A 19,908-nucleotide genomic window follows, 5' to 3' on the forward strand; every position below is an offset into this window, starting at 1 on the left:
TTGGTAGATCAAAGTCAATTCCTTCAAAAAATTATGTTGATTGTGATTACAAATCAACTTAGCTTTCTAATTGGCTTCACCTATCCACACAAAATATCACATTGTAGTTAGATGTGTAAGGAAAAGGAAAAAAAGAAATCAAGTTCACAAGAATAAAAACTTTAGCAATTGGTTTGGATTGTCATGAAAATTGATCAGATCATGTGCATGTCAAGCTACATTAGTTGACCTAACAACTATACAACACCATACCACTCCATAGACCACCAATTTTTCATATTATATTATATGATAATCCAAGTCATAGTCAACATTTTGATAGCAGGGGAGTGAATGACATTATTGTTGTCCTTTGTGTTTTTTGTTGATGTGATGTCTTGACATATGTTTATGAAGTATAAAGGAGATCACAAGGGAATCAATGATGGTAATGTTGTTCTTTTCTCGATGTGATGTCTTACCATCTTTGTATAAAAGTAGTGAAAGGTCGATCCAACAATTTATATATATATATGTGTGCATATACAATAGTTGAGTCTGATAGCTGTTGTAGAATAATCTCCATATGTGCACAGACAGCATGATGATGGATCATTGGAAACATCTAAACTATGTCAGTGGGAGTGAGCATGAGAACATGGGGAAGAAGAATTATTGGCAGAAGAGAAGGTTTGGGTGGGTGGACATGTCGACATTAGAAGAGAAAAAGAAAGAAAATGACAGCACTGGGGAGATCCAAAGTAAAGTAACCCTCAACCCCACTGCATCCTTCAAAATTTGCTCATTGAAGAGAAGTAATCTGAGTGTTTGGTGAAATGCAGCTAATTTCTTGACAATTGCACAAAACCGATCTGCTTTGACAATCACTTGGGCGGCCGAAATAGGTTTTCGACCAAAGTAATGCGCCTTTAGAGGTAGTAATACACAATTTTCATTAAGTAGTTCACAATAGAAATTGACAAGCTCAAAAGATGAGATGGATTGCCTTCAACAAATTTGTATGTTAGTACAGACCAAACAAGAATATGATGCTTCTCCATTAAAATCATGCGGTAGCTCATAAAGGGCTCCGACTTCCACTCATGTGAATTTACAAGGTTGGGCATGCTCATCATCGATAAATTTTCCAAGACAATGATAAACAAGCCGATCGAAATAAATTAGGTATGGTTATAGAAAGAAAGATCTTACACCACTACGACAATCCCGAATGGGGACGGAGAGAGGTCCATGCTAGTTTCCCATCATGTGATCTAGCCCTCCTGCCCGAAGAGATGACACCAGGTTTGCTCCAGCCACATTGCGCAGCAGTTGTTGAAGCCATTGGTGGGTTGCTGGGTCATCCTACGATAAAAGTAGATGACACAGTTAATGTTTCATATCACTAAACAGCTAATGGAAGTACTTTGTAACTTTATTGAAGTATTGCTGGCATCAAAATGAGTGGAAAGGGATGTGTGGTAGATATGGTTATGGAGTAGCACTTACGCGAAGGCACCTGTTGAAGGTTCCATCTTTCAACATCACTGGGAGACCCCTGGTGAGAGCTTTACATGCCCTGTAAATGAGGACGCAAATATACAAAGAATAGGTTCTAACAGAAGATGGAAATCAATATATTTACTACAGTAATGACTGGCAAAACAGACCTTCCATTTTCTGACAGCCTGAGGTAACATCTGATTATATGCTTCAACAACCTTGTAGAAGGTTGCTCCACAAGTGATACGACCATATTAGCTAGGATCACATCAACAGCAAAGAACCGCTCAAAGGTGGCACAGACATGTTGAAGCCCCAAATTATCAAACAAGATCTTCTGAACAATAAACGTAGCCACCTAACAAAAGAGAGATCTTTGTAAAGTAAATGACCCACAAGAGAACTATGAACCCATTTTAATTGGTCCTTCTCCCTGGCAACAATAACAGGCATCATGAGGTTTAGTGTCAGTCAATGGTGACTGATCCTACAACTTTTTCTACTTTATTTACTAGAATAAGGAGTCATCCCTCTGTCATCATGATGATGATACTATGAAAGATGAGAACATTGGGCCATACACAGCACCTCCCACAAGCAGAAGATCAAGTTTAATAGGTTAGGATCAAAATGGCAGCCCTGACAATCTGCAGAATGCTAACGTTGCCGAAAGAACAAACTGTTCAGTATTAAAGGAAAAAAAAAGTGACAGATATATTACGCACTGTTTTTGAAAGTTCACCGCCCAGCTCCATGGTGCGTAAACATAGAGGAATTATTTCAGTTTGGAGAAGAAAACTGATGGCCTCAGGATCATCGACCTACATAGGTAACACACGCATGCTCATGATTTGTTATTTGAAATCTAAAGGTGCCAATACAATGAATAAAAAATACTATCAAAATTGAAGTATTATGTGAGTAATTCAGAGATAAACGACTTAGCACCGAAAAATAGATGTGCAAATGAAGCACTATGTACCTTGAATTGTACAATATTTAGTTGCTCTTATCCCATAAGAAAGAGAAAGGCAGTGGTTTCAGCTATTCTTTTCCTTATTGATTTGGATTAGCAGCTAAGGAGATGACAGGATTTTCACCCATATATTGTGTGTCATGATATTATGTAACTTCTATAATGTACTTCAAAGATTGATTAAAAATTACTGTAATATGCAAGTATTCCTAAATTGATGAGGTGGGTGATGTAATTACCAGAGACCCCATTCATGCTTAATCCAACTAAGCCACGCCTTAAAAAAAATGTAGTTTATATACCAAGAAGAAGAACTTCTATTCCTAGGCATGGTGAAGTTAACAAGAAGTTATGCTAATGAGAATCGTTAGGTTTGTATGGATCAGGAAGGAATGGAGAGAAAAAGAGATTATCATGAAGAATGTCGACAAACTAAAATCAACAAGTAGATGATAGGAATGAGACAAGCAGCAATCATTTCAATTTATAAATACCTTAACTAGAGCCCCAATCACTCCCAAGCTGGCAAGCCGCAAGTGCTCAAATGGTCTTGTTTTGCTTGTGGTATTTAAAATTGGGTACAGATATAGAGGTATATGTGCTGTAAAAATTATTAAATTAAGATACAAAAAGAGGCATCAATGGATATATTCTGAAAGTATTAACAACAACACAATATATGGGGATCAGAAAATTTTCATCAACAAAGAGAAATGGTTTTAAAGAACATGTAACACAACAACAGGTTCAGATAGTATACTAGTATCACATGAAATATAACATAGGCTTTTCACTGTAAGATATATAGCAGTTACAATTTGCAGAAACATGTGTGTTCAGCAGATCTATTTTCAAGGTGACCAGTAGTGAGACAGTTGCAATATCACCAAGGAGATAATGAAATAGGCTGCTGCTCTCATATATGAAGCTAGTATTTTTTTCATTCTACCGATTTTTTTCTTTTTTGGCAAAGGGTAAGTGGTGAAGACGGATCTTGATCCAGGACCTCAGTGATGTGACAAAGTCTTTAGCTAAGCTAGCTACGACTGACCTTCACTACTGGTACAGCTATAATATGATTATTATATATGACTATGTTTTCCTTATTTTTTTTCAACTTCTCTTTTTCTTTCTTTGCTTCCTGGAGGATGCTCGTGCCAGCAAGCCAGTGCAACAATCTATGCTTACTGTACCACTCCGCCAGCCCGCACGAATGTGGTAGTTGGTACATACTTGTAGTTAAATCCTTACTATGAAGCAAGGAAGGTGCTAAGCTAACTTGGATCTATGAATAGTCCAGCAAGAGAGCAAGGTGGTGCAAACACTATAAGACATAAAAGCCCATTGTAACAAGAAGAATGGAAGAACAAAGGCAAGACTTCCACCCAATTGTCTCTTAACAACCCTTAGGCAAGAAAGAGTATGGAATAGATGTTCACCACCAACTTTATAGAAGTAATGCTGTATAATCTGAACCTTGAAAAAGGAAAAAGAGTCTAAAATCTACTCCCATTTGTTCTACGAGTAAACTAGGATAAAATGCAGTATAATAAAAAGTCCCATGAGGCAATTTCAGGTTTGTCAAGGATCACTACGTAAATTTTATGGAAGTTTGTAGAGAAACTAAAACAGAAGCATGCAGTAAAAAAGCTTCATAAATTTAACCAATTCTTCATGTAATCCTAAAGAACCCAAGAGGTGTAAATTCTGCATGGCATATGGACTATAGGAACTTAACTATGCACAGAAACAACATATGAGCTGCAATGTTCACAAATCAAGCATGACCAACACCTGACAGTGTGCCGATAACATTAGCTTCATTTAAGATAATAAGGAGTCCACCAATTACCATTTAAGAAAAGAATTTGTGTATCCGGGTGTGATGCAACACACTGCAGAATTAATAAAAAGACAACATGAAAATAATCAGATCACAGCGACAGCAAAGTAGCATGGCAAAAAGCTCTTTCTAAAAGATCACAATAAGCAATTTTTAAAGAAACAAAAGGCGCACCAACTAGCAAGTCAAAATTCATAGAGAATACACTACCTCATTGATGCTACAGTGCACAAAAAAAAAACACTATACATGCCACAATACCATGGCAGGCACACCTTTATGTTTGCTTGGACATATATGAAAGATGATTTAAGTCGCTCATCATTCTGAATGTGCAATGTCTGCCATAAGATTTACTCTTTGACCAGAACTAGTCCTATGTGTGCTTTTTTTGGTGTAACATCTAAATCTACTACGTTCAAGATGGACACAATTAGTAGCAGCATAACATGTCTCAAATATGAACAATTCCTTCAGTATTAGTTGGCTAAATCACTCTGTTTATATTATATTCAGGTTTAAAGAAATCAATAGAGTTGATAAAGTGCCCTAACCCACAAAGTCATACTCTACATTTAACAGCTCATCTGTACTCACCTCCATGAGGGCTCAATTGAGGGTGCCTTTCCTACTGTTCATCCAAGCAGTCATGGAGAAAAGAAAACGAGGAGGAAGAATAGCATAGGAAGAGAAGTAAAATAGAGCAGACCACCAAACAAGGCTCTTGCCAATGTGGTGGAGTCTAAAGAGGGTCAATGTATATAATCTTACCTCTACATGCAGGGATGTTTCCGTGACTCGAGCCCGAGTCACCTAAATTGCAAAGGAGTAACCTCAGCATGATACCAGGATCGATATTACGTGCAGATAAATATTGAAAACCTTCAGACTTAAATTAATTAAACTTAAAACATCTAAGCAGAAAAAAGATGTGTCAAGTTGAATTGTGTTGATGAAGTCCTTGCTATGAGATTTCAAATTGCGCAATGACCTTAACTATTCTCATAGTTATGTCTACTTCAATAAATTATTGTGGCTTCAAACGTTGCTCCATGTTTCTCAATGTGGTTAGCAAGTAGTAGTCATTGATGATAATCATTTTCCATATCTTATTGTGAAGCCTTTTAATATGCTGCCATCAAAACAAGCTTCTTTGGTTCAATTGTGGGTTCTGGTAGGGAGGTAGAATTGGTAGCACTGTCTCTCCCTTGCAGTATTGGCTGTACTTCAGCAGACATGAGCAAATCCAAAGGTATGTACATTTATTCCTTGATGCATCACTATCACATATTCATCAAACAAAGCACAACATGGAGAGATTCTGATGAGCAGATTAGATTTTATGTCCATAGATGCCTCCCACAGTGTCATGGGCATAACACATGTCAAATGTCCAATCAAAGTACTCACTCAAATAAACATTTATGATTATCACGTAAAAACACAAAGAAAACTACGCAAAATAACTGAGTAAGTTGTTTTCTCTAAGGACTTTCAAATTAAAAAAAAAGCTTATAAGCAAGCAATTGACCTGAAGAAGAGCAAGAGCATTGCAAACTCGAATTGATACATCTGGTGACAGTGTTGGAGGTGAAAGAGCAGGATAAATTGAAATAATCTCCTGCCAATGAGGGGACCATACAGCATAAACAAGTCATCTAATCTTGAGTGATATCCACAAACCAAATCGAATGGTTTACCACAGGCAAATCTATTTTATCAATGAAACATTCATATTATTCAAGTCCATAAGGGGTTGAAGGGCATTTGTAGGCACTTGAAGCAAGAAGTAACTTTACATACATATTTAATCGAACCATCTACCTTCACTCATGCGATGTTGATCTACATAAATATGTAAACCATCACAATGAGTTTGTACCATATCACTATTGCTACGACAAACACATTTTTTATCTCTTCTTGTAAGTTTCCATAAAATAGTTTTCTTAAACAATGAAGCAATTATAAACTCCATTCCTTCTATGGAATTATAGTAGGAAGAGGTCAAGAGGTGAGCAAGCACAATAAATCAGATTTAGATTACATCTCGGATGAACACTTTTATGCAGCATCAAAATTAAACCAACATAGAAGAAATTATGCACTTCAACACACTGACAATCAAAAACATACACACCTGAAGGAGCATTGTGATAGTGCCACAAGAATACCACAACAATGGAGCCAAATCTTGAAAAATGTCCCTTTTCTGCAAGAAAGAGAGAAGCTATATGTATTCATTTGTGAAGATCCGAAACACAAGAGCTTTTCTTGTTACAAGAAGGTTTAAATCAAGTATTTTAAGAAAAGAAAGCATCCATGCTTTCATTTCCATGTGTTTCTGATTCTAAAACAGTTCCTCAAAATCCAACAAAAGAGCAATGAATTGGAATATCTATCCAATGTAATCGAGACCTTTGATTCCCAAACAAGACTATCCAATATTTCTATATAGGAAGTCTTAGCGAACATGATAGCAAGGATCGTCATTTCACCTGTACCAGCATGAAACGGGCAGCACGTACAAGTCCGATCTGCCATATAAAGGGGAAAGTAGGAAACCCTAAATCGCACTTCCTGGCTGCCTCCACTTCTCATGCAGCCGCGATCGATGTTGTGAGCCTATGATTTCTCACTGCGATTTCTCACCTCTGTGTTCTCACCATGATCGGAGCCTTTGCTTCTCACGCAGGTGCTAGCGGCAACCTCCATTGGCCATGACCTCGCTGCACACCACCACCGCAAAATATTTGCCCTAATCACTTCTCAAGTATGTCTCTTCTCTTCTTCCTCTTCCTCTACCTCCTTCCACTGCTGCTTCCTCTTCTTCCCTCTTTCTTCCTCCTTCCTCCATTGTCCCTTCCTCTTCTCCTTTTTCTTCCTCTGCAAAATACTACACTTATTGGTGTACCATGTATCGATACACTCATACAAACCAGTACATACTGACCTGACAATTCTCCGAGACGAGTCCAATACCCACAATGGCAAACCTTGCAAGATAGTCCTAGTTTTATTGGAACTACCACCTAATTTCAATTTCTATTGGGCTTGAACCATTTGATCTTTCTTAATCTATGACCTTTAATTAGAGTAACTAAAGTATTCTAATTACCTATTTGCTAATCGCTTTAGGAAATCCTTCAAGAATAAAACATCATCATGATTACTAAAACTTTCTCAAGATTTCCTAACCTAAAAAGGAATAAGTAACACAAAAATCTTTCCTAATCAGTGGAAGAAATCAAATTATCATATTTCCAGAAATAATATAGCCTGTCCAAGAAGCCTTTTTAAGTAGAATTTCTTTCCAATTATGAAATGCATTGTTGGTATCTACTTTCTTTTTTGCATTAGTTAATGAATATAGCAGCATAAGTTTAATTCATAGGGGCTATAAACTTAACAAATAGTTGAGAGATTTATTTGGAGAAGATGTCTATCTTCCCCCCTAAATTTCTTTTGTAATCAATTTTTCTAACAATTCTCCTTCCAAATTAGTAAAGAATCATATAGATAAAACTTAAAAGAACAAGTACAATTTTGGCAGGATTTAAGGTTTCATCCATTTATTATTCTTCTTATACTTCTCAAAGGAGGAAACAAAATTAATGGGAGAAAAGGAATGCCTGTGCATGAATATATATGTGTGTTTGTGCTTCAAACGGTGCATGTGTGAGTGTCTATCCACATATGAGAAGTTTCAGGTGTGTGCGCGCATGTCCCTGCATGTATGAGTGTATAGAGAGGATTAAAGAGACTATCTCCTCAGAAGAACTCCTGGTTGCCAGAAATGGCAATTGTTGTAGCATACAGGATAAGCAGAAATGGCAATTGTAGCATACTAATAAGATGGATGAGAAAAATCCCACAAGTATTGAGTTTGAAACACTAGACACTTGAGCTTAGAATTTACTAACCTCAAGGTCTTGTGATTACCTGGAAATCAAAGACTCAGTATATAACAACACAATCAACAACCTTGCATACCAAAAACCTTTTCAGTCATAAGATTAATTGAAATTTATAGTCAAACTGATGGGTAATTACAAAAGGCATTTACAGAAATAAGTGTCGCTGATATTAAATGTTAGAGATAGATGGATGATAATATAGTGAACAAAGAAAAGAGTCATTTTTGTGGTTATTCTCAAAAGAAAAAGTAGATGCATTTGTGGTAAGTTGGGACAGCACCATCAATAAGAAAATAATGCAAGATTGCGCTAAGATGTTTCATATGTCAAAATTCAAAAGAAGTAAATACACTGCACAAGAGATACAAGGTTCTAGAAAGAGGATAAAAATCAGAGGAACTTAGTTAAATAAGGACATGGCCCTTCTACAATCTAGAAAGTCACAAGTCATGAAAAAAGATCCATACGGCTGAAAAGCAACAACCTTAAATGTGGCTGTCAATCCTATCCTGAGCTCATCTCACAAATTTAATTTATTTCCAAAAAATTTGCTTCCAAATTAAACATTAAAAAAGAAAGCTAGCCAAATTATACATGGAAGATCCAAGATTATATGGGTTTTATAAGAACAAAGTGGAAAGCATAAGATCCTAGAGCGATCTGATCTAATAAGCATGCAAAAAAGATGAGTTTCAACACAGGGCAGACTTTTTTAAGATTAGTAGCTAACACAATAACATTCGTCAAGCTTCTGCTAAAAAACATATCTACATACTTGCAAGAAACTGCAAACCTTAACTGTAGCTTGAGAAAATTTGTTAGTAGGGGCATGTACACATGGGCTTCATTACAAAATTATTTCAAGTGAAGCAACAATGACGGATGGTAACTTAAGGTGAATGATCTCAAGAAACCCTAAGATTATAAATATAGATAAGCTAGTTATCTACCAAAAAAAGGGTTGAAACTTGGCCTCGAAGTGGTTCTGAAGTGGAAAATTTTAAACACTTCCCTCCGTTGAAGTTCTTTCTTTCAAACGTGCCCTTCAGTTTACTTCCGTCATAGGCAGCCTCATCTTCCTAACTTTACCTTTTCCTTTCTAGTAAATAGGAGAGAAATTAAAAAAAGTTTTCGTGCTTCGTTTCATCCCCTGAAGCATCCTTTTAAGTGAAGGCGATGATGATTCGAACGTCTGTGACTCTTATGCAAGTTACTCCTCGTCAAAGAATCTTTCACCTTTCCCACTAACAAGAAAAGGAACAGCGTTTACCTATCAAACCCCCAAACAATTCTTCCCTTCAAAATTTTTTGCTAACTGTGAGAACTAAAACAGAACAGCTTTTTCCAGGTATATTTTGACCTACAGTAATCGAAGAAACAGGCGTTCGAGGAAGACGAGACGGAAAACAGGGATAGAGGGGTCGGAGGGAGCGCGACCTTGGACAGATCGAAGAGGGCTTGCTCTCTGAGCTCTGGATCGCAGAGGTCCAACACGAGCTGCTCCACCGACGCCATCTTCCGGCCCGTGACGGGCTGGCCGGCAGCGGCGGGGGCGACCGGAGAGGGGGAATCCGTACCTCCTCCTAAGAAACCGCCGCTTCTGGAGAGAGAGGGGAGAAGGTTCGTCAGTCTTCCCAAGCCGTGACCCGAACAGAAGAGGACACCGGAGGAGAGAGAGGAGGAGAGAAAGGAAGTCGCGACGTGTCCGAAGCCTTGCGGTTTGTCATATATATATGTGTGTATATATAAATATGTATATTTGTACGTATATATATTGTGTTGTAACTTATAATATTTCCATGAAACTATTTTTTAATTTTATTTAATCTCTTATTATATTTTTGTAAGTTAACTTGATTAAGATTAAGAGAGATTATGTTTCCCTATTACCTAACAATAATAATAGCAACATTCCGAGAAGAAATTTTAGTAGTTAGAATGCTATATGAGCATTTTATTTATTTCGTGTATTATATATATAAATATATATATAATTTGTTTTTTCAAAAGACACAAAATAAGTGTTAATGAATTATTATAATGTATAATTATTACATCAGTCACAACAATTTCTTAGGGATTCAATGTTTGCAAGTTAATATTTAGGGATAACAGCAACATACAACAAAAGTTACATCAGTATTATTGAGGATAAACCAAAAAGTTAGACAGTGACCAGTAGCACTAACACTTATCCAAACCATAGTGCCTATAATGGATCATTCCAATAGAACAAGAGAAAATTTTGGCTTAATGCAAGAAACCCCCACTAATAATTCAGGGATATATTCACCTTTGTAGTGTTAGCTTTAAAATGGGAGACGGAGATAGAAAAGCAAACAAGTCCAAACAGCATCTAACTTTGTGGAAGGTAGTGTTAGAACACAAAGGGAAGTAGGCCTGAGAAGAATGTCCAGACTTTCCATGGATGGTAAACTGGAAACCAAGACATAATATAAGGAGATGCTTGTAGTTTCATCCAGACACAGATGCTTCTTCAGACCTGGACTACGCAGGTTTCTCAAACAAAAGACCAATTTACAAACATGAAAGCAAGACAATGGGGTGAGTCCACATCATTTAAGACCTTCCATGCTACCACTTGTTCATAAGATATCGGCCTCCCCATGCTCGACGAGCAGATGCCGGCAGGAAGATAAGCAAAGCCCTAAAAGTTGCGGAAGGGGTGAAACAAGTCTTAGAGTAATAAAGGTGTACATAGTCTTATAAAGGAACTGATAACAAAGCGATACAAAGATTCCTCTCTTATACCCACCTGTTGCATGATCTTGGGAAACTCTGCATTAAGCACCTTCCTGCTGCTGTCATCAAGAATCTTCTCCAGCGTTATATCCTGCAGAGCTACATGAGTTGTTTCTAGCATGTCGAGACCTGCTTGGTTGGCAAAGTTAAAAATAGAAGGAACCTACAAAAGGATCAATGCATTTTAATCAGGAAACAGAAAAAAAAAAAAAAAAAACATTGACTAAAATGAGCTTCGAGATTAGAACATTTGTAGATTTAAATATTTCAGGAAAAGTGTAACAAGGGGTCTGAAGATACACAGAAGAGTCGACTTGCCTTTAAAGCATAGCACACGATTGCATCTGAATGGTGCCACAGATTCTTCAGCAATGATTCACTCGTATGGGAGTCTGCTTGAAAGAGATCCACCCCAATATGGAATCTGAATTTTTATTTTATCAGGTTGTTAATAGTAATCCTAATCAGATTAATAGGACAGACCATACTTCCCTAGTAAAGTAAAAAGCTATATGATTAGCTAAACTAACTTAAAAGGAAAGGCATGTAATAAACAAAAGAAAAGCATTTTGTAATTAAAACAACACACCTAAAAAACAACAGATGATCCACACCTACAAATTCCTAAAGCTTGAGTGACAGATGGAGTAGATTGCTTGTAAAGTTCAAAGGCAATCGAAGGCATTTATCAACAATTTCTGATTTCATATTTACTATGTAGCTTGCTTGTAAAGGCGTTGAATGAAAAATCATTCCACGAGAAATAGATAACAAGAAGAAACATTCAGACTATAATAATATTGAATATGTGCATTATTTGTTTAACAATTTGATTACAAGACTTATAGACAAAAACAAACATCAATCTGCATACAGTGTACAGAGGAACACAATCAAATACATTATGTCACCAAAAAGTACCTGTAACTTCGAAAAATCCATTGTGCCAGTGTGTGGGCTTCAGGTGAACCAAGTGGCTGTTTGGCCCCAATATGAGAACCCAGTCGTGAAGGTGCAATTGCCATAGCAACTCTCTGAACTGATGTCACCACACTTCGAACATACTGTCGTGCCATTGCAGCCACATTTTCCCGGAGGTGATTCTCATATGTAAACTGGAATGCTACAGTCATAACTGATCTTGAGTTGAATGCACTACAAGTAGTCTTATTTGCAGTGTGTGCTGCAGCTCCAGAACCAACCTCAAGTGTGGATGCCAAATCAAGGGTTCGAGTAGCTTTTGGACCATCCTGCAGCAAAATATGTAACCTAACTTTATGCAGCCAAAGATGAACCATACAGCTTGGCATACTCATTAGGTTCTTCCTGTAGGAATGATCTACAATTAATGACTATGAGCTAATCCTACTCGGTAACTAGCAGCTTCCTGTCCTGGGACTGAACCATAGAAAAAGGTGTGCATGAGTCTCCCGCCAATGCGAGGACCAGGAAGGGTCAAAGTTAGATAATGTAAATGATATCACAAATGGACAACAACCTCAACAGCAAATAAAAGTTTGCATGCTGGATTTGATCAGAACAAATGGTCAAGTAGAGGCTCGTAAATATAGTCTTACAGAATAAATAGTTCAAAAACAACAGAAGTTATGGTAACCATACCGGTCTGGAATCTAACGGTATTATGCGAAAACCTGAGGTTAGAAGAGGGGTATCATCTGCAAAAGATTCATCAATAGGTGCAAAAACAAGCTGTGCACAAGCACCTGCTGCATTTTCGTCAACGCCGCGACAAAGCTGCCATTGAGAAACACAGTAGTAAGTTGAGACATGCCCAAGAAAATTAGTACCTAACAAGTATCAGATAAATTTGAAGTATGTTGCTTTTATTAATTCTTTTTTGTTTTATTTAAATTAAAAAACAGAAGCACCGCCAAAAGACAAGCTATTTGCTTAGTGTTGATGTAAGTAACAAGCACAAAATGGAAGTAATATCGAACAGGCCCTAGCTTCATGTTGTGAAAGACAAACCTGTAGCAAGTGGATGTTTCTAGATAATACATCATCTTGGTTAAACCCATGGTCTACAATCCTCACCACCTCCAAGGTCTACGCTCCAGAACAGCATAAATACTCCATACAATCAGGTTAACAAAACCATAGAAAGGTGAACACATTGTTCTTTGCTGGAAGAAGAAGAATTACCTCTTCATGTTCAGTTGTATGAGCAAGAGGAAGTATAATCTGATTGCCTACAAAGTTACTGCCAGATCTCACACCAGGAACTGCATATGGGCTAGCTCTCAGTGATGAAGCAGAATAAGCATCAACGCCAAAATCAGCCCATTCAGAACGATGTTCCCTCAAAAAGCAAACCAGTAAAGCAGGTGGCACATTCTATATCATGAGAACGACAGGTGTTACTTGCAACTCCAAAACTCAGAAGGCACAAGGAAACAAGTTCGAAAAGAAACAGATGTCATAAATAGGACAGGCCGTACCTGCAGCAACATTGATGCTTTTGCACATAAGATTCCACAACCAATGCCAGAAAACGCTGTTGAAGAATTAAAGTGAGATCTGTGAAATTTGTTCGGTGATGAATTTATGGCAATAGTCACATCCTCAACACCGTCGCTGCCCATCAGTGACCAACCATCATCGGCAAAACCATTTACAGCATCATTGAAGCCTCTGTGATCAGCCACGATATTTAACAACAGAAGCATGAAAGGCATTGCTTTTGTAATAAAAACTGATGCTCAGTCAGCATAGGATAATAACAAAGAATCTGTGACCTGCTCAATCGCCGAATAAAATTCCTCAATACAGCAGGTTGGTGTCGACCAACATAAGCAATTTCACCACTGGCTTCTTGTGAAATTTGCCTTATGTGTCGTAATGCCTATAAAAGATAAGTTCACATTTGAGAATTGTTAAATAAAGTCTATAATGCTTGATGACAAAATAAGACTTACAGCAAGAGTCATTTTCTGTGCTAAAATTTCGGGTGATTCATACAACGGTCTGATAACCTCAGGCACACTCCAAACCTTCAGCATATTAAAGAATTAAGTAATTCCATAAGATCAACCAACAGAACTTAATAAGTATGTAGATCTAAGGCCATGAAACATACATCCAAATCAACATGATCAACAATGTGCATCATTGAACCACCTCCCTCACATGGACGAATAAGATAGCCACTGGGAAGCATCGTGGCTCTAACAAAATCTGAAGCAGCTGGCCCAACAGGACCACCAGTTGATGGAGTCAGCGATCTTTCACAGATCTACAAGGAAAATCTCTAAAACATGACTTGCATGGTCAAATCATTTATAAGATAAAATGTTAAGACAATTGAAGTACGATATCTAACAGACCACGGGTGTGCATATAAACCATAAAAAAAAAAACTTTCATGCCTGCTAAAAACTAAATGCTGCTATTCTGTCAATGACACAGGATTCATACCACAAGACTGCCATCTTCGAGACATGTAGTGTATCTGAGAATCCAAAAGTCACGTGCTGATGCCAAAGTAGTAGGTGCATATGTCTACAAACAGATTACAAACAGTCAATATACAAAAAAAGAAAAGAGAAATTGTGATTCCTACATATTGCTGCTAAGACAACAGGAACAGACCTGCATGTATAATAGTTCAATATTTCCTCCATTTCCAGTAGGAATTACTGTAAGCACATCAAGGCATCGGCAATCATGATACCAAGATAGACGATCTTTTAGAATCTCTGCAACCTAGAAAGAACAGCATGTTGAGAAAAATATAAGAATAAGCAAGAATCTTTAACATCAACTCATTGTGGATGAAGACATATCTAGAACCACAGAGAAAGTACATTGGCTTACCTTTGTGGGTTCTAGATTCACAAGACCACAGGCTCGAGCTGCTACTCCACTACAATTGCGGGAAACAGCAATGATTCCAATGGAATCCGGACCAGGCTACAATGAAAAGCATAAATGAATGAACCGGTTGAATTCAGAATATGTAACTGAGATATGCTTTGAATATCACCTTCATTCCAACCATCTGAACCCATTCAACAGCAGTTCCAGTAGCCTTTGAGAGGAACTCTGCCAAGGTCTCCTCCGCAATTGCAAGCAGTCTACTCCAGTAAACTAAATACATTTAGAGGCAAAACAAGAAAGAGATTACTGCAATAAATGAACAACCCCAACGTTCTGTTACCCAGCTGGGTTGTTAGGATCCTTTTGCGGGCATTGAGGGGTTGGATTTTGTTGGTGGTGGTGCTGACCACTTGTCACTACAGACTCACAACTGGTATCTGTAGTTGCTACAGATGCCTGCACATTTCCAACAAACCAAGTTAAGAGTAATATGGACATTTATGAAATAGATGAGGACTTTTGACAACATAAATAATGTTAAATAGGTTTCTAAACATTAGAACAAGACATTCAATGATAACTTTTTTGTTCCCCACCAGCATCAATGAAAATGAGTAGATAAAAATATAACACTGAACCAACACTTGTAGACACAGCAAATCATAAAAACTATCAAAACATACTATTGTAACTTAAAGCAAATCTTGTTCAAAAACCAAAACAAGTGTAACCTTCAGGCACATCATGGAGTTGACAATTTCAAAACAAAACCAGTATCTACCAGCAAAACAAAGTAAGGTAATGCTATTAAATAAAAATGCAATCAGAAGCTTAGAACAGAAGCAAACCAAAAAAGAAAGAAAAGGTTTCAATAGGTGATTCAAGAAAAGTGCAATCATCATCATAGAGATTCCAAGAAGTCACTCGTACATTGTGAAGCTGCTGGCGCATATAGCCATTTTCACAAACAAGTTGAGACACCTGCTTCTGCAGTCGGTCATTCTCCTCCATCAATAATTTGTTCATGGCAGTCAACTTCCTGTTAACTGCTTGGAGTCGGCATGCCTCTTTCTTTTGTTTCTCACGACATCTATAGAAAATGACATAGAGTAAGCCCAGAACAAGATATATAGCAAAAATGACATGCAATGCATCATTATTGGTATCATTAAGTGGGTTCAGGAAGCAAAAATAAATCAGATGCAAGCTAACAGGGAAGCTGACAAAAACCCTCAGCAAGGTTACATTTCAAACCATTTTCTCATAATATAGTTGGTTCCGGTCTATTATTCATTTCAAGCAATCCCACCAAGTCTAGGCTTTTCATGGAAAGAGGATTACATTTCAGCTCAGTGACTGTGGTGAATATTGATAAACACCGAGAAATACCTAAAAGTCAATAGTAGATCAACCACCCTTATTTTGGAGCGTCGATACCATTGTCCTAAAATAAGTTCCAAGCAATGAAATTGAGAAAACACATGTAAAAGATCCATTATGCAGTAATCAACCTTATCTTCTTGATGATCACCATAGTTTTTTGTTTGCTCGAATGAAAGACAAGACCTAAAAGATCATGACAGAAATAAGATAGAAATGTTATTCAAAACACCAAACACAATCCTAGAAAGAACTGCCAGATGTATTTGGTTTATGTTTACTACTGCAGAAGACCAGGCAAAAGGTCATGAAACCCACAGATCTTCATACAGCATGACTAACAAAAACAGCATATGGAAACATATATTCACCATAACAAGAAAAAAACAATGACAGCGGAAATAAACCATATTCATGACGTCCAAGCTCTGCTACTAAGAAGCCTCAGTAGCATAACTTCCAGGCAAGAATATGAGAGCACACAAATCTAGTAAATTGAACAGAGCACAAAAGTGAGTCTGCAGCCAAATAAACTGAGAGCTAGAACAGCTCGAATAACAAAATAAGGAGGAAATAAATTTGAAACCAATCTAGATATCCAGAAGATCCCAACTTTCTAACCTGTTCCCCCTTGATTTAATATTTCCATAAGAGTCAAAGAAGAAAGGAAGCAGAAACATGTATTTCAAAGTAAAATCTAGCACCACACAAAATTTGTCCAACCACAACTCAGAATTCAAAAGGAGAGGGAAAAATCACCTCCCAAACCAAACGGCACCAAATCCAATCAGAATTTGAGAAGAACAAATAAAATCATTTTCCCCCACCAAAATCTATTTTTATTCCTTTGTTTTTTTTTAAATTTTGCTAGCAAGGCTTTCCGATTAGTTACCTGCGATTCTGGAACCAAACCTTGATCTGCTTCGGGTCGATGTTGGACAGAATAGGGCACTCCCTGATCAGCTGTTGCCGCTTCAGCGAGCTGGGCTTCGGGCACTCATTATACACCCTCTCGAGCGCCTCCACCTGCTCGGGCGTGTACCGCACGTACTTCCCCGCGTCCATAGCCAGCTTCTGCCCCTTCCCCGCCTCCTTCCCTGACACAATCATCGCCGTCTCCCCACCCCAAAAGAAAAAGGAAAGAACCTTAGACAGAGTATCCCAATCTAACCCTCCTCGAGAGAACGCAAACCCTAGCACCCGTCGCGCTCCCTCTTCTTCCGGCTCGACAGTGGTAAGGGGAAGCACCCCCGTCCCCTCGCATCACAAGCCTCAAGCCCTCGCGACCCCCCGCCGATAGCAACACGTCGTAGAAGGATCGGCGTAACCCTAAGCAACGCTTCTGCCCCTTCTACTCCCTCTCGAAGCGGCCATTAGTAAGAGGACACACATTGTGGTCTCTTTCTCTTCATTAAGCCGTCACTGTCACCTCTCTCTGTCTCTCTCTCTCTCTCTCAGCTATTTTCTTTTTCATTTAAACCCCTAAATAAATTGATAATTGTCATTCGTAGATAAAGTATAATTTCATATAAGACCCTAAAGTATTAATTTTTACATATAGGTCCTTATCACAATATTAGCCTAATCTTTTATGTACATTCTTAATATCTATGAAATCACTCTCTTCTTCTTTAATTGGATAGAGGCATAGCTTTATTTAAATTAAGTTTCACAGTTTTTATCTAAAGGTGTTTGTTTTAGTAGAAACTTTTATATAAATTTTGTGTCAAGGAGATGTATGCAACTTTGGTTTTTCTTAATAATAACATGGTGGGATTTTTTTATTATTTATTTTCTTGAATGATTCTAATACTAAAAAAGTTGGTTTGGCATTACAGTCCACTTCAGAAAAATATTTTTAAAAGAAAATCATAATGTGTGGTGGATTAATATTGTTTCAGTTTTTTGTTCAAGAAAATATTTTTCCAATTGAATTGATAAAATTTCAATGTTTATTATTTTTAAGTAATATTTTCTTAAATCTTTTTTTGTCTTTAATTTTATTATTGTTGGATCCCAAAACAAATAAATAAGCAAATGGATCCTAGGAAATGCTTTTCTTTTTATTTTTATTTTTAGGAAATCAATGGATGTGAGAAAATGTTTTTCCAAAAGATGTATATGTTCATATATACAGCAGTACTAGATACAGTACTAAATTCCATGCCATTTTATGTTCAAGGATTAATCATGTTTATCCATGGGAGAATCTAATGATGAACCAGCAGTGAGTTCTGACACTGTCACTGCATTGAACTTTGTACTACACATGTAAACAACATGTTAAATCTTTTGTCTCAACTCCAAGAAGCAGAAGATGAAAACAACATCAACTCCACTAATAATAAGTGGAGTTGTTTCTAAGGTCAGTTCTGTTCTTCATAGTTCTTTCTGTCTAAAAGCTCTTAGTTCTACTTAATCTACAAACTAACACATGAACAGTAAGTGATCCTATAAAGAGTATCTTTTTATTTTGAGAAAGAAACTCCAAACAGTATATTCAAAAGTAATATTCCAACAGAAGAATTCAATGTCATGAAACCTTATAACCTCAGCTTCAGTTCTGTAAAGTTCACATAAGATGTCTCAGCTACCTTCATAGATCAGTAAAAGTCCAATGAAGTTAGAGACTTATGAATCCTCACAGTCCAGCTTTTGCTTCCAACAACAAAGTCCAGTAAAAGAGGACCAGTGAATTATGGAACCTATATTGCCTTGGACTCCCAACAGTAAGGTTCGCAATACTGTATCATATCGGTATTTCGATTTAGGCTCAATACCGATATGGTACGGTATACCGAACGGTACACTCAGGTGTATCGAGTACTGTAGCATTGCTACAGTACTACAGTGTACTCGGATTGATAATAGACGGTCCACGTACTGACAACCTGTCAGACCGATACGTACCGCCCATATCGGGCGGTACAGTTCGGTACAAGTCTTTGTCAATAAACCTTATAATTACTTAGATAAGATGTTTTGGTAGTAGCTATAAGATTCGGTAAAGGAAGATAGAGTGAAATGATAAGATTAAGTAAAGAAGACAAGCTATAAAATCTCAGAAGCTATAACCCTACCATCCTAATGAAAGGTTAATCTGATAGGATAATAAAACAGTGGACCAGTGGATTACAGTATCAAAACTGAACTTGATTGGACTCTAAACCCTAGGATACTTAAAGTCACTTTAGTGGCATGAGGCAGACCAAACCCAACACCATCACCTTCCAATACTTAAAAGAGTCTTGGCCACCCCACTCCTTGACTTAGAACACCAAACCCTAGGTAGTCTTAAAAGTCACTTTAGTGGCATGAGGTAAACCAACACACAACCATCACTTTCCAATATTCTTCCTGCAGCAGTGACAGTAGCTGGTGGTGTTGGCAACACCTTTCCCTTCATTCTCATGCTTGTCATTGGCTTTATTCAGAGGAAAAAGAGAATATGTCTGAGAAGGCTGTTGGGCAGCAAAAGCACTGGATTTCAACTTGCTCTTAGGTTGACAGGTCAAGAAAAGACTGAAGACAAACCCTAATTCGGACATGGGCTCTCCCCAGTCTTGCTACTGCCTACTGTTACAACCACAACGAGGATGACAACAACGATGGGCAGAAGAATAAATCATGCCTTGCTGTCTCCATTGTGGTTTCGGGAGTACTTCATGGAGTTGGGCATGCATTACTGAACAAGGCATGAACTTTGCAGA

At 37.6% G+C, this 19,908-nt stretch overlaps 2 protein-coding genes across 6 annotated transcripts; both read right to left on the reverse strand.

Annotated features, from left to right (window-relative positions):
- Positions 1 to 1,016: 1,016 nt before the first annotated feature.
- Positions 1,017 to 9,924, reverse strand: LOC135644613 (uncharacterized). Of its 5 annotated transcripts, XM_065162346.1 has the most exons (10): positions 9,656 to 9,795; positions 6,800 to 9,462; positions 6,442 to 6,513; positions 5,833 to 5,922; positions 4,311 to 4,353; positions 2,953 to 3,059; positions 2,208 to 2,303; positions 1,650 to 1,840; positions 1,489 to 1,558; positions 1,017 to 1,344 (listed from the first exon to the last, which is right to left on the reverse strand). In XM_065162346.1, exons 2-10 carry the CDS (start codon positions 6,809 to 6,811, stop codon positions 1,234 to 1,236), a joined length of 792 nt encoding a protein of 263 aa, XP_065018418.1. In that variant the 5' UTR covers positions 6,812 to 9,462; positions 9,656 to 9,795; the 3' UTR covers positions 1,017 to 1,233. The 5 variants fall into 5 exon arrangements, with proteins under 5 accessions (XP_065018418.1, XP_065018417.1, XP_065018421.1 ...); XM_065162345.1 differs by lacking the exon at positions 6,800 to 9,462 and having other exon boundaries at positions 9,656 to 9,924; XM_065162349.1 differs by lacking the exon at positions 5,833 to 5,922.
- Positions 9,925 to 10,546: 622 nt separating this feature from the next.
- Positions 10,547 to 17,553, reverse strand: LOC103993983 (homeobox-leucine zipper protein HOX32). The gene is made up of 18 exons (XM_009414233.3): positions 17,091 to 17,553; positions 15,749 to 15,908; positions 15,159 to 15,274; positions 14,985 to 15,075; positions 14,816 to 14,911; positions 14,591 to 14,704; positions 14,417 to 14,500; positions 14,079 to 14,234; positions 13,918 to 13,992; positions 13,738 to 13,844; positions 13,441 to 13,633; positions 13,145 to 13,336; positions 12,971 to 13,048; positions 12,602 to 12,736; positions 11,903 to 12,231; positions 11,300 to 11,405; positions 10,995 to 11,144; positions 10,547 to 10,886 (listed from the first exon to the last, which is right to left on the reverse strand). Exons 1-18 carry the CDS (start codon positions 17,306 to 17,308, stop codon positions 10,740 to 10,742), a joined length of 2,547 nt encoding a protein of 848 aa, XP_009412508.1. The 5' UTR covers positions 17,309 to 17,553; the 3' UTR covers positions 10,547 to 10,739.
- Positions 17,554 to 19,908: the final 2,355 nt, after the last annotated feature.

Source organism: Musa acuminata, chromosome BXJ3-8, assembly GCF_036884655.1.
Source record: "Musa acuminata AAA Group cultivar baxijiao chromosome BXJ3-8, Cavendish_Baxijiao_AAA, whole genome shotgun sequence".
Classification (NCBI taxonomy): domain Eukaryota; kingdom Viridiplantae; phylum Streptophyta; class Magnoliopsida; order Zingiberales; family Musaceae; genus Musa; species Musa acuminata.

Bases quoted from the DNA above. Each gene is read 5' to 3' on its own strand.
- LOC103993983 (XM_009414233.3), bottom strand. From the start codon at position 17,308: ATGATTGTGTCAGGGAAGGAGGCGGGGAAGGGGCAGAAGCTGGCTATG. The intron at 13,049-13,144 runs GTAATTCTTCTT...TCTGGAGCGTAG, and splicing joins ATACAACTGAACATGAAGAG to ACCTTGGAGGTGGTGAGGAT. The intron at 12,737-12,970 runs GTTTGTCTTTCA...TCTCAATGGCAG, and splicing joins GAAACATCCACTTGCTACAG to CTTTGTCGCGGCGTTGACGA.
- LOC135644613 (XM_065162345.1), bottom strand. From the start codon at position 9,733: ATGGCGTCGGTGGAGCAGCTCGTGTTGGACCTCTGCGATCCAGAGCTC. The intron at 6,514-9,655 runs GTCGCGCTCCCT...TCTTTCTTGCAG, and splicing joins CCCTCTTCGATCTGTCCAAG to AAAAGGGACATTTTTCAAGA. The intron at 1,559-1,649 runs GTCTGTTTTGCC...CCTCATTTACAG, and splicing joins AGGCTGTCAGAAAATGGAAG to GGCATGTAAAGCTCTCACCA.